Source organism: Pelecanus crispus, chromosome 2 (assembly GCF_030463565.1).
Source record: "Pelecanus crispus isolate bPelCri1 chromosome 2, bPelCri1.pri, whole genome shotgun sequence".
Taxonomy (NCBI): Eukaryota; Metazoa; Chordata; class Aves; order Pelecaniformes; family Pelecanidae; genus Pelecanus; species Pelecanus crispus.
In genome coordinates this window covers 33,479,658-33,493,855 of record NC_134644.1, presented here as the reverse complement: position 1 = coordinate 33,493,855, position 14,198 = coordinate 33,479,658, and the positions used below count along the sequence as shown (strand labels likewise).

The 14,198-nt window shown below is 38.4% G+C and overlaps 1 protein-coding gene across 1 annotated transcript in view; it reads left to right on the top strand.

The window, feature by feature from the left end:
• Positions 1-14,198, top strand: part of AGMO (alkylglycerol monooxygenase) — a 196,461-nt gene that overhangs the window by 7,398 nt on the left and 174,865 nt on the right. The window contains exon 3 of the mRNA XM_075728214.1: positions 12,692-12,843. Coding sequence (XP_075584329.1) covers positions 12,692-12,843 — 152 coding nt within the window. The remainder of the gene's footprint in view (positions 1-12,691; positions 12,844-14,198) is intronic.

The window sequence follows — 14,198 nt, the reverse complement described above, 5'->3', positions numbered from 1 at the left end:
ATTGTTGCAAACATGATCATCTAACCTGCTCTCCGTAAGATTTACCTGGATTAGTTCATGGTGAACAGAGTTGTGTTTTAAAGAAGTATCCACTGTGCATTACTAAATATCCAGTAACAGGGAATCCAGCAAATCCTTTATATAAATTGTTCTATGTTTTTTCAGGAGCTCTAATTACTTCTAAGGAATATCATGTTTTAGATCTGCCTTTGATATGAGCTTCTAGATGATAGATTTTATTACATCTTTTCTGTTAGAATGGGATTACATTTCTATTCCCCATGTATGAATTTACAGATTACCATCAAATTGCATATAATCTGTTCATTACATGAAGAAAAGTTTCTGTCATTTGAATTTGACTATAGGGTGTATTTTCAAGTCTTTCAATTATTCTCACAGCCCTTTTTCTGAATCCTCTGCAGTTTTTCAGCCTTCGTAGTGTTGATGTCTCAAGTGCACTCCATATTTCAGAAATTACTACATCAGTGCCAAATAATGAAGTAATTTGTTCTCTATTTCTACTTGTTGTTCCTCCCTTTATATATCCTGGGTCCTCTGAGCCATCCTTCGTCCCAAAATATTTTTTTTTTAGATTCTGTGTCATACATCCCTCATTCATAGGCAATATGTTCTTATATTTGGCCACATAGAAATACATGGTATGTACATTTGGTCGTCCTGAAATAGTTTGAATCCATGAAATGTTGTCTTTGTTACTTAGAGATCCCTGGTTTTTGTCATTGCAAATTTTGCTAGAAATCTTCTTTTTCAATCCATGCTGTTGATAAAATACATTAAAAGAACACAGCAACAAAAAATTATCCCTTCTGGTTAGTAGCACCCATTTTCTGAAATGTGTAAATCACCCAATTTGTAATCTATTGAACATTTGACATTTACTTGATTTTTTTTTTTAAAAAAAACCTTTCTAATTAGGAAAAGTTTTGACAAGGTCTATGTCTGTGCCTTTAAATTAGGTACAAAGACAACTTGTGATGGATTATCTTAGTTATCAGTAGTAAATATCATGGATGAAGCTTTTTAAGCATTTTGGTAGATAAATAATGTCACTTGGAGACACTCTCCAAAGCTCTTCCTATATCTGCAAATAAAATGCATGAGGTTTCAGCATGAGAAATATTCAAACATAAAGTAATATCTAAGTTATTTGAGAATTTTGTGAAGCTGTTTTTGCAGCTAGTGTACAACCTATATTCAACCTATATTTTGTTGCTTTTAATATGACTTGTGAGCATGCTGTTGAAGGAGGAACATTCATTTTTTCATTATATTTTAAGCTGTAATAAATCAAATTATTCTCAATACATTAGACTCGTGTACTGACACACAAACCTGATACTTACTCTAGTTTGCCTGCAGCTAATATTGAAATAGTTCAAATGTTGCTTCTTCAGCTTAACCCAGATTTTGTAGACAGTCATACGCTTCACAGGTTTACCATGCTAAATACTTATTTTTTTAATCTGAAATATTCAGGGCTGATTAAGTTAAACAAGGGGATTGAGATACATATAAAGTAATTTTGCATGGTTTTACGAGGCCTTTTGGCTTTATTTTAAGAATACTAAAATGCTTCAGATGCACTTATTCCTGGAAGAAACGCTTGCTAAGAAAACTAGCGTTGCATGTGTGGAACGCAGCTTTGCAAGGTGCTGAGTACTTTTATTATTTTGGCACTCAGTACTTTGCTGCAGAATTTGGCTTGCAGGCTATGCAGTTTTCTTTAGGATAAGAATTATTTTGCAACGTTTCTTCAACTGAGTGAACCAAATAATCCTTAAGGACACAAACTTCACAGGATCAGGCAAATCTGCAGGACTGGTACAGTTATTCATTGCTACACCAGCACAAAAAGTCTCTTCCAGGTCGCTTGTGCGGCTCTCATGGCTGGAAATACAAGACCCTCCTTAGCAGTTCTTTCCAAAAAAGAGTTCTGTAAAGCTTTTAACTTTCTGGCTGAATGTGAAACAAGCAGGCAAAATACAGATTTTCTAAATTATTTAATTGCATGTTAATATCAGAATTATAATGGTGACTGCCTAGTGTAACACCTCTTTTGTAAGAGGAGTTGTGAATAATAGACTGGCTAAAAAGGATTGAACTGAAAAAACAGAACAGTTTACCCTTCTGGCTTCTGCTTCCATGGTGTGAAAGAACTGGGTCAGAAAAAAAAGAAAGCGGGGGGACGGGGAAAAAAAGCACATGCAAAGTCTGTTGCTAAGACTTTCACTTCAGTCTTTCCCTTTCAGGCAGAAAAAAGGTAGGGAAAGCTGACAGAAACTGCTAAAACAATATTTCAGCAGAACCCACAGCATCAGGGGAAATAGTAGTGCAAATCATTAACAGCTGAAGGTTAGATTAACACACCATTGATTGTATCCTCTCCCAGGGACTAATTTTCATTTTCTCAACTAGCAGCAATGGTTTGCCACTTCCTTAAAAAATCTGTGGTTGAATCTAAAATGGTGGGCTTCAGTCTGTTAGTTAGAATGAAGCTTCAGATGCATCACTGCAAAGAGGTCTTTACATTTAATGAAAAAATTAGGAGTCGCAGACCATATTCAGCCTCTGAGTATGTTTTTCCATTTCACAGTCTGTATAACAGAAGTACTACACATCTTGAGGGAAAACAGTATTTATTCAGTGTTTCTTACTTCATTGTTGGAGAAAATGCAAATCATAAATTCTTGATATTCATATGCCAAATATTAAAAATGTAGGTGCAAGAGGAAAAGTCTAATCAGACAAGGTAATGTGTTTTGTTTTTAGGCTTATTAGACTTAACAGTATGTAGTAAGTTGAATTGCTTTGTGCGTTCATATCGTCTCTTGTAAAATAGCCCATACGTTTCTTAAATATAATTTTCTCTGCCTTAATGCTTACTATGCATTCCTCTGCATGTATGAATACTAAATGTTATATGCAATGAAAAGTAATTAGGGGGAAAGGGAGAAACCTGAATTACTAAGCCTACTCCCAGCATCCTAAATGTTGGTGGTTAAAAAATTTCTGAGAACTTTTATTCTAAATAAATAACTTTTCTAACTAACCATTGCCAGGAGACTTGAAATGCTGCTTTAAAAATATTCTCCCAAGAGAAAGTTTATTTGGGGTATAAATATCCACTACACAAGTATGTGCATTATTTCATATTGGCCCATTTCTTCTTTTAAAGCAGCAGAACATAAATCAAATCAAAAAGTGTTTGGGGGATAACTGAGGTAGGTACATTTTCAAAATAGTTGGGAAAGTCTCCTTTATGGTTATGCTCAATTGCCAATTTTTAGTGTTCAACTCTGCAACAGTCATACAGTGTGCGAGTGTGTGTGTGTATATATATATGTCTAACAGGGTTTTGTCAGTCAAGTCTGCAATGAACTCCATTTCTAAAGAGAACATTATAATTTTTATACATTATTTACTTTGGTTTTTGAAACAGAGGAGATTAAAGTTCTCTAAAATGTTGCTGAACATCAGAAAGGAGTGAGAAAATACTTTTTGATTACTTCATGCTCTTATGCATCCTAAGGTATCTGCACATCAGCAATAATTAAATCAAAGGAGTACAAATCCTATTTCTCCTGTAAATCAGTGTGGTCCACAGTTTTGTACATCACCTGGATTTTAAATAATCTTTTTCCAGAAGTTAGATTGAAGAGGCAGTTTCGTGTACATTTTAGACCAGCACTGCTGCCAAATGAAGCATCTTTGACTGACTTGTACTTCTGGCTGCTCATTCCTGCCTCTGCACCTTCTCTCCCCTTTTGCCAGCATCAGCATTTGTGTCACCCTGTGGTGAAGTGGTCCAGCACCCCCTCATCATATTAATCTGCATCAATTCCTACTGCAAAATTGTGTACTAGAACAAGAAATGGGCTTAGAAAAAAGCAGTCAGGGTTGCAGGATAAGAAACATTCAACTCTTTTATAGCATTACTGAGTTACCCGCTCTAAAACATATGTAAAATGGCAGTCTGAAACCAGAAGTTTTCAATTCTTAATAGTAGCAATATGCAGAACTGATTAGAATGGACTCGGTTCAAGTTGGTGCAAGCAGTTCACAACCCTATGAAGCTGACAGTGTCCTGACAGAACACAAAATACTTGCCTGCATGGATTTATCCATTAAAAGTATGTCCTGGTTTCCGGAAGTATCTACTAGGTACCTCACGTGTGACTGTAGAAAATTATAATCTCATAAATTAGTGATTGCATCTCTTAGAAGAAAATTTGTTGCATGCAGTTTCTCGTAAATTATATTTTCACTTCAAGACTTATTAGGTACATTTTTTTTCTCCACATCTGTTTGACTAAGGCTTTGGACAGATGTTTATTTAGAGCATGGTCAGATGTGTTGCTTCTGATCCAGCTGCCCCCTCAGATCTGCCAACATAACTGCACATTTAATTGCTCCCTAACCTGGTCCTGACAAAGTGATCCAGCTAAAAGCAGAAACAAAAGCCCCCAAGAACTATAAAAGAGGTGTTTAAGCTCAGCTGCATTCATTTTGACAGAGCCAGGTCAGGGAGCAGCTATGCATGCAATTATGCTGGCAGGTCTGAGGGCTGGTAGCCACCACGCTTAGGGCAGTGATGAGCAGATGGGGCTAAACTGGAAAGGTAATCACTTAACCTGCTTAAATGGCAAGTAAAGCTGCCATGCGATGCTATGCCCCTAAACCAACCTAACTTTTGGCTACTGCACTTCTGTCCTTCCTGTACTCATTTATGGAGTCCTCCTTTTCTCTTGTGTTGGTTCAGGTGCTCATCTGACCCTGTGCAGAGATATTTCGGTTCACTATGGGAGCAAAAAGGTATTTGCTTAAGGCAGAAAGGCAAGCAAGTGGGAATGTGGCAGCCAAGAGGTGTATTGGCTTAGGCTCTACTGAACCTGCAGTCACGACCATGCCTGCAGCAGGTAGCTGTGGCAATTTAAGACACTACCTGTCAATAGGTGTTTCAAAAAAATACGGTTTTGGTAGGTAACAAGCCTGAAGAGACAGAATCTACTCATGTCCCTGTTCCTCCCTCTCTCCAAGTAGCACTAGGTAGTTACATATTTCATAAGAGCACCCTCCTGGCTGCACTGTCCCATAGACACTGCTAATTGTTCCTCCATCTTGCCAAAGGTCACAGCCCTCACAACTCTGTCAGAAGAACAGGTTTGGAAATAACTCGCTCATCTTCTGTAGGTAAAGCAGTCAGAGTAGCATAAACAGTTTCAATAAGGGGGTAGTGCTGTGCAGTAGGAGCTGGTAACATTTTCAGCAGGCAAACCTGACTCTGGAAGGGGCTTTTCTAAATCAGTTCAGTTAAGCTCCTGGCCATGACTGTCTACATGAACAATCTTTGTTTGGTCTAATGAGGTTTTTTTGATCCGGTTTGTCATCAGTGAATTGAGTGGAACTAAATCAGTAAATGTTATGATAATTAATCCACACAAAAGTTACTATCTTCTCACTGCATCTCCACTTCTCTCAGTGGTGAGTCCTTCCCAGGCATATCAGCAGCATTACCTTCAGTGGTTTAAACTGTTTAATTTTGTTAACCTGGTTCATTTTGTTTGAAGCAGGCTGGCAGATCACAGGAGCACCTATGAGCAGCTCTAGACATCCTGGCATGCATGGAGTGCTGCTTTTTGGTGATGATTAAGGAAAGCTGTGAGCCAGAGTTTAAAAGTCTGGACTTTCTAATGAAATGACATATAAGCTACTAAACGTTACAAAGAAAGATTTGGGAGAGAGACTTAGGAGATTCGGGAAGTCCTCAAACTAACTGACTGAAACAACTGGTAGTCCCTACCTAGCATGATGTTCTAGATATTGCTGTATTTCACAAAAACCTGTCAGGGAGCCAGCTACTCTTTTAGGTTGCAACCTCTTACACAGACACAGCTGTTGGCAGAATGCATATTTGTCTACATCCTTAGTATTGCATCATTGCCTTTTTCTGTACAGTGGGGCCAGTAAATGGCTCGGTGATTGCCTGTTTGTGAATCTCAGAGCTCAGCTTTGCACGTACCATGTCTTTAGAAACAAAGACAAGCTATCAGTGTTTGTTCTCAGATATTCTTGTGCCCTTCTGTGAAAGTATAGACTGTGAACTGAGTTTACCCTTATTGGAAATATGTTATTAATTAAGTTCAGTAGTCTCTGTAGCTCACAAAATATACCGATTTCTCAAACCTGTTAAAAGTTGTGTAGATTTTTATTTCATGTTTCTGCATTTTGAAAAAACTCTAAGGAATTGCTTCTGTGTGGAGTACCCTTCTGACTGAAGCACTTCTGCTAAAAGATGCATTAAGCTGAAATCAGGATTCCACTAGATGGAGCACAGGGGTAGCATTTTTAGAGCTGGCCAACCTAGTTTCCTGGGTCAACACCTAGAAGTTATGGAAATTGGGGAAAAATGTCTCTTAATGATTCTGAAAATCAGTGTTACAGATCTGAAAAGAATAGACTTTCATCACTGTGTATATCACAGAAAAAAACAAAATATCATTTTAAAAGTTCAGAACTATGACCAAAGCAGTTAAATAGAAATTCTCATGTAAATATTTTTCCTTATTTCATCATTTGATGTGCTATGACTTCTCACTGAAGTTATTTCACTATATTTTTATAGATCCTAGGAATAGTCATCTGTTACCAGTTCCTTCGTTCTAGTTAAATTCAGAAGAACTAATCTGGGTTGAATAGAACACCCTTTTCTCTTTCCTCATAACTTTTTATATGTGACCTCTGAGAATATTATTGGCTTGTTCCTAATCTAACTTAAACTGTAATGCAAATTTGCTGACTTCAGTGGTACAACCAAGTAGGAGAGATCAAAATCAGATCCTCTATTAGAAAAAGGTACTAAGTAAGCATTTGTATTACACTTATGGTGCTATTTATACAAATATTGGTAAATGAGGTCCATTGCCTTACAGAAGATGACATTTTAGAGTCTTCCAGTATTGTGCGTCCTAAATGCACTGGAACAGAATTTACTGCCCAGTGTGCTGGGTAGGTATAAATTGGTCGAAAGAAATATAACTTCCATTCTCATAAAGGAGGAAGAGTAAGCTACAAGGCCAGAAGCTCAGCGGTACTGAAGTTTTTAAACTAGGATTTGTAATCTTTTAAAGATCACATGTGATTAAATTTACCAGAAGACCTTGCATAAACTTAGGACAAAAAGTATTACTACTATGGATTATATCACTAAAGGCAGTGGAACTTCTCATGAAAATCTTTAAGTTGTGCTGGATTTCTAATTGATTGCTTATTTATGTATGAAAGAGCAAAGATAAGGTACTTGAATTATGTGGACAGGACTTGGACTTAATAATGAAAGAGTATAACACTGACTTCTATTCTTTTCCCGCCAAAACCTGTTGTTTCATGTTTTATTCCACCCACTACTGTAAATTAATATTAGGGTCTTAAATTAGAGGATAAAAAAGTGAAGTGCAACAGGAATAGGTTTGGTGAAGAAAAGGTCAGCTCTGTCAGACAATACAGTTAGTAGGGATACCAAATTCACTTCCATTTTACTTCATTTTCATTTGATAGTTTTTTTTTTTCTCCTTGAGGAAAACTGTGGATTTGCATTATTTAGGCTAAAATACTAGAGAAGAAAGCCATACTGAGGAAGAGGAGAGGCTTTGATTCAGCTTTTGTGTCTGGTGGGAACATTTTCTCAAAATGTAGGTGCTATTTCCTGTAATCAAGGGCTTTCCAGAGCCTGATAATCATTTCCCAGCTGTATCATTTTGGTGAATTATTTTTTAGCCTTGGGTTATTTAATGACTGGTTTTGCATATTAAGAATGGGAGAGGATCATATTCATCTTGATGATAGAAAACAGGGAATAGAACTCCCACAGCTCCCTCTCCCTTTTCCTCCACCTTGTGGAAAGTTTGGCTTCGTGCTAAAGCGTGAAAAAAGCCTTGACTGCAGTATGTCAGGCATATTTCAGCTCGATTTGTGTCAACCCTAATAAGTCAGCTGACAAGGTAATAAATTGGGTGTCTGTTCAAGACCTGGCACCTGTACAGGAAATAAAAGGGGATTTCAGTTGCAGGAGGTTTGCTTTGTTTTGCAAATGGACCTTTTCTCAAGGCTCCTTTACTTCCTCCCCCTTTCTCCTCTTTACTGAAATCATGTTATCAAAATGTTTATTTCAATTGTGACTGGAGCCAGTTTTTCATCTGGAAAAGAAAGCTCTATGAGTTTCTTTGGAAATGGAAATCCTTATACTTTCCACTCTGAAACAAAGGCTTACAGAGCATTTAATTATTCATCTATCCTGCTGTTACGTATATGGTCTGAATAATTTTGGATTATTGAGCAGAAACTGCCTTTGTTCAACATTTTGAAACTTTACATTCACGTAGTTTGAATCAGGCTAGGAAAACTGAATTTATTTAACCCAGGGAAACTGTATTACTAATAACTCACTATTTTTAATGATAATATAATTTTGTGACCCAGGGTGTCTTAACATGTTTCCCTCTGTGTCTGACCTCCATGAATGCAAGTCTGTTAAAGCTCCTGAGAGCTGAGCTTTTGTAGGTCCAGCTGTAGAGTTGTGTTTTTAGCTCAGGGGCCCCAGGGCGGTTCCCAGTGTGACGCGAGGTGGTGACCGCAACAGTAGCGAGAGCCAAGGCAGTTTCCTTGGGGTCTTCACTTTTGATACGTGGATCTTCCTCCATGCTCAGGAGAGAGACAACAGCTACTGTCTCTGACCCTTTTTCGCTTTTGGTGACTGTCCTGGGCACCATGGAAGAAGTTTCCTAAAACTTTGGTTTCAGGCTCTAAGGCTGATCTGTGAGTTGGAGGAAGCAAAACGGGACCTTGTATTCTTTGAAAAGAGGCAGCTGCCTTTTCTTCCAATTGAATTTCCTCTACCTTTTTCCTCCTTCATTATCCCATAGGCATCTACCATAAGTAGATCTTCATGTCCACATGGAGAGTTCATCTCCCTGAATTTCCTTCTTGGACTTTTTTAATTAGAGGAAGTGATAATCTGACCCAGTGGAAGGACAAGGAGGAAGTGGTTTATTAAAACAAATATTATCACCTTTGAGTAAAGTATGTATGAATTTTAGAAACAGGGAGATGAGAACCCTCTCTCAAAGTCGAAACAGTGCCTAAGTGTGTAATTTGCACATAAGAAAATTTTCAGCAGAAATGTTCAAAATCCAATAAGATAATTTTACACGATGTATATAACAGTTTTCTATGTCGTCTGTCTGTTCTAGGATTTATTACTCTTTATGTAGAGGATTTCACTAGATGACAAAAGTCTTACCTATCCACTTCTGTCATATTTATGGTTAAAAACTAACATTTAAATGAGGAAAAAGTTTTCTTAAGTTCTCTTCAGTATTTTCAAGAAGTGAAAATGGAACTTGAGGGAGAAAAAAAGGAGCAATATAAACCTTTAAAACTCCAAGTGAACTTTCAGAATCATAATTGAATGTAAGCTCTGGACTTTCCTATCTATCACACTGTAAATTTTAAAAAAATACTTAGCTAAGCAACTCTTCCTTCTCCAGCATTGCATAGCGATATGATGGATTACTCTAAATTAATTACAGTAATCAGCTAGTGTTATGTGCTGTAGAGTTGTGATTCAAGCATGAAGGAAAGAATAAGCAAATTCTGACTTGCACAGCAAATTACATATATAAAAAATGTGTTGCAGGGTTAGCTCAAGTTTTACACCTTGGCCTCAGCCTGTGGAAAAAAAAAAAAAAAAGGACTCAAGGGTGAAATACTGAAAGCTGATCAAAAATGGAGGAAATGTACCAGTTCACATATCTTTGGATGTACTGCAAAGGCATTATATGTTAATAAAAGCAAAAGAACAAAGTAAGAAAACAGTGCCTAATAATAAGTGATACTCTATGTTGCAAGAGGTGTTTTAAATTTCCTGGTCATTGAAAAGATGTTTAAAAAATGCCCATTTCTTTGTGTTTGAATAATATCAGCTCCCTTCTGACCTGTTGTGAAAGGGATTGAGAATTTATGCCGAACTTTACAGATGCCTTGTGAGGTGAATTGCAAAAATCTGGTTGGACACATATAATCTTCTTTAAAAATATTTATAGAACACAGCTCTTATGAAAATTAAACATGTTCCAGGTGTGTATGGTCCAACTTCTGGGCATAGCTAACTTGTTTTTGAAGTGGTAGGTACACCTGTCATTGCTAGTCAAGAGAAATTCTTCATCTGCCAGCTGCTGAAATGGAACTTCATGGGTTTTGTTGTGTTCTGTATTTGTCCAAGAGAACAGTCGGTATGATTGTAGTAAAGGTAGGAGTGAGTTGCAGGTAAGATGTGGCAGCTGGCTGTGGAAAAGATATTAATCCTTTTCTTCCTGAACAACAACTCCTTGTAGAGCTACAGCTTCAGCTTCTCATGATAGTATGGTGGATGTGATACTATTCTGCTTGCAGGCTAGTATTGGGAGTTCTGGATTTTCAGCTGACTGTTTTTCATTAGTAGAGAAACTAGCAGCACAGAAGCTCGAGATGTTTCCTTCTAGCCCTATTCAAAAGACCATTATGGGAAGAGGTGCTAATGTCAGAAGTATAAAAGCTCTGAATGGATATCTCCACAAAAATACGGAGGTGACCGCAAAGTTCAGTCATAGCACGGGGGATGGTTTGCAAGCTGAATCAGGCACGGTTTGTGAGGATCCCTCATGTTTCAGTGCAGCTACCCAAAAGGACAGGGCATGGCCAGACTGTTTTTCAGGGATGTTTCCCAGGTATGTGAGACAAGGCTTTAGAAAGGAGGAAGAGTATAATATGTCCTTTTTTAGTTTTGCAGATTCAAGTATTTTTGGGGCCATGCTGTAAACTAAATCACTGAAATAATATAAAAAGTAATCTAGCTGAAAAAAGGAAAAATAAATTAAGGCAGGATTTGAGAAGAAATACCATTCAGAAGTGGTACCGAGACAAGAATGAGCAGACATGGACAGAGACACACATGGAGACTCTTTCAGCTGATTTCAATGTAAGGTGACATTGCAGGCGAGCCTAAAGTGAGAGAGAGATGTTGGCCTGTGACAGTCTTGCAGGTGAGGTTTTGCAAGGCTGTGACACCTGCGTGCAGTTTGTTACCACCTCTGTTCAAGTAGGGTCTTGCAGGTATGCCATTTGCAATCTCCACTTGAAGTTCCTTGAATTTGAATCCCTCTGTCTTCCTCCAACCATGAACATGATTTATAGATGTCTAAAATCTTCCACAACTTTGCACAAAGGTGTTCTAGCTATAATTCCTCCACCCCCAAAATAAAGTTACCAGCAGCAAAACATCTCAGAACTAGATTAGTTTTTCCTGTGTGTAGAGATGGTGCTAGTGATAACCTTATTTCTGACTCTTAGGCCTTAAACTGAGGTGCATTTAAGCTATTGATATGTATTAAAAAAGGATATGTGTGACTTTCCTGCAATTAGTATGTTTTCCCTACGTTTTTCTGCTTGTTTTTCAGAGGCTGCCCCAGTTCAGTTCACCAGAGTCCCACAAGCATTTTCAGCAGCACAGCAAAAGGGAGTAACAGGAGGGGGTCTGAGGAAGCTGCTGCAAATCATGCTGTGGACTATTCTCTTCTACAAAAATACAAGCTTAAATACACATCAATCTGCTGCTGAGGTGCCATTTCACAGCTACCTAAGCCAATTGTCACCTGGGCCACCCAGGTGCCCACAGCCTCTCATCTCTCTCATGCTGGGGTTAGCGCTTCTTCCCAATTTGTCCAAAAACTCGCCCAGCAAAACCAAAGCAATTTGTTTGGAGACAGCTCAGCCTCCAGATCAGTGAAATGAAATGGGATGTAGTGGGGCACTGAGGGGAGGGTGTGACTGTGGCAACCCAAATTTGTATTAACCCAAACAGCTGTGGAGAGTTACCGCTGGATCTGGCCTGCACATCCCAGAGCTAATTTCTTTCTTCTCCTCGTCTCAGCACTGCCCTGTGTTAGGTCAGGGGTAGCTGCTCACTCCCTGTAGTCCAGGAACTCAGCGGCAATAAAAGCTGCTGTCTGGTGGCTTTCCTGCCTTTGCAAATTCATGATTTTTTTCTCCCCCTTTCTAGCAATCCTGCCGTTTCTCTCTACAAATTGCCCTTTCCCTTCTTTTCAAAGGCACTGGGCTTTGTCTCTTCCTGGTGCATTTATCCTCTTTTAAAGTGAAGCGATATGCTGAGCAGATCAAATATCTCACTGCTCCCAAAAGTCCTGTCACCTTCTGTGCCCTTCCTTACAATGGAGATAGTCAGGGTATTTTAATGTCATATGTTTGTGTTTGAGTATAATTGCTGCTATACTTCAGTCACTTGTGAGTTAGCAAGGATGGGTTTCTTCCAGACTTGGGAGAACAGGAACACCATAGCACCTGCAGAGCACAGGAGGGCTTCAGCCTTTGAGCATGCCTAATACCACAACACAGGTGGTGAGTGGGTGAGGGTTGATTTTAAAAACCTCATAGACCTTAAGCAAAGGTTCCACTGAAGTCAAGAGTAGTATTACTTGACAAAGGTTGCAGAACTTGTGGACCCGTTTTATGTGTTACAAAAAGACTCCCATCTGATAAATAGTAAATATATAGTAAAAACATTCTGTAACTAAAGTTGACAAAGCTATTGATGAAACCTTTTGGATCTCTATTTCAGTGTTTTATTCAGAAGTGTTGAGTTAATTAGTTATATCTACGTATGGGATAACTATAGACTCTTTGAACTGCCCTGGGACTCACCATGGACGTGGTTTTTGACGCTCCTGGGAGTGGATTTTGCATACTACTGCTTTCATCGCATAAGCCATGGTAAGTGTTAATGAGTTTTTCATGTATTAAAATACAAAATATGGCAATTATTTATTAATGAAATGAGGTATTTGTTTTTGTTTCTATACTTGATCTACTCTAAGTGTGTATAGCTGCTCTTCTTCCCAAGGATTAGCAAAGATTCACTTTTACTTTGAGCATGGAAAACAGTTTATACATCATACTCTGTATGATAAATGTAATTTTGTGAAAAGAGGGAGTATTATTTTGAAGTAACACAGCAAAAATGAAGTGTCATAGGAAAACATTAGGAAGTGCATAAAAATTTAGAGTTGGTATCCCTGTACGCCTGTATGAAAAACACAGCACAGTACAGATAACTATTTCAAAAGAACCTCATCGATGTACAAAATGGAGAGCGGTAAAAAGCAAGGTGACCAAAATAATGACAGGACAGCTGGCTAACTTCATCTGTTTGTGTGTGTTCTTAAAAAATGTTTTTAGATGTTCAATCATTGTTTAATTGGTAAATGAATAAAAATATTTCTATACTTTATAGATATATGTATATAAATAAGATATTTTAGAAATCCTCTCTTCAATTATCACTTGACTACGTAAATGTGAACCTGCCTTGGTTTTTTTTTTTTAGAAGTACTTTTTAAATCCTACTTACTTTTATACGTGAAAGAAAAAAAGCAGTTTAGAAAGGAATTAACTTTTATTTATTGTAACAATGGAGCCCATGTAAATTGTGCTAGTCATTTCTGTCCATATGTATTGTGAATATGTAATAATATCAATCCCTATGTATCTGTCTTGTTGCATATTTCCATTATATAGTTACAACAGAGTTTTTGCTCTAGATTTTTATGTCCTATCTGAAAATGCAATAACACTTTCTATCAGTCCTAATTTTGGGCCTGATCTAAAGTCCGCGGCAATGAAATAGGAATCTTCTTGTTCTTTGAGACACTTTGGACTGGGCTTCTCAAGGCAAAGCGCCCACAGTTCGCAAAAGCTGTGGGATCTAGTAAGGATAGTTTATGTAATGCGCTCTCAGAAAAGGAAGATGTTTTGATGCCAATAGGTCAGCGGAATATATGGAAATAGGTAAGAAAGGAACCTGAGCTGCTGGGGGGGGTGGGAGGGAGGAAGGGTCCCTCCTGGGTGGGGATGGCGGGCGGGCGGGGGCGAGAACAATGCAGGGTGGGTGCAGGGGGACAACAATGGTGTGGGGGGCCGGGGCTGGCAGGGGGACTGGGTGGGAGGCGAGGAAGCGAGGGGAGCTGGAACAATGCGGCGGGGGGGACATCGCGGCCTGGAGCTGGGAGCCCTGCGTGGGTGTACGCGAGACTGGGAATACGCTTCGCAAACAATGACATTAACAGCGC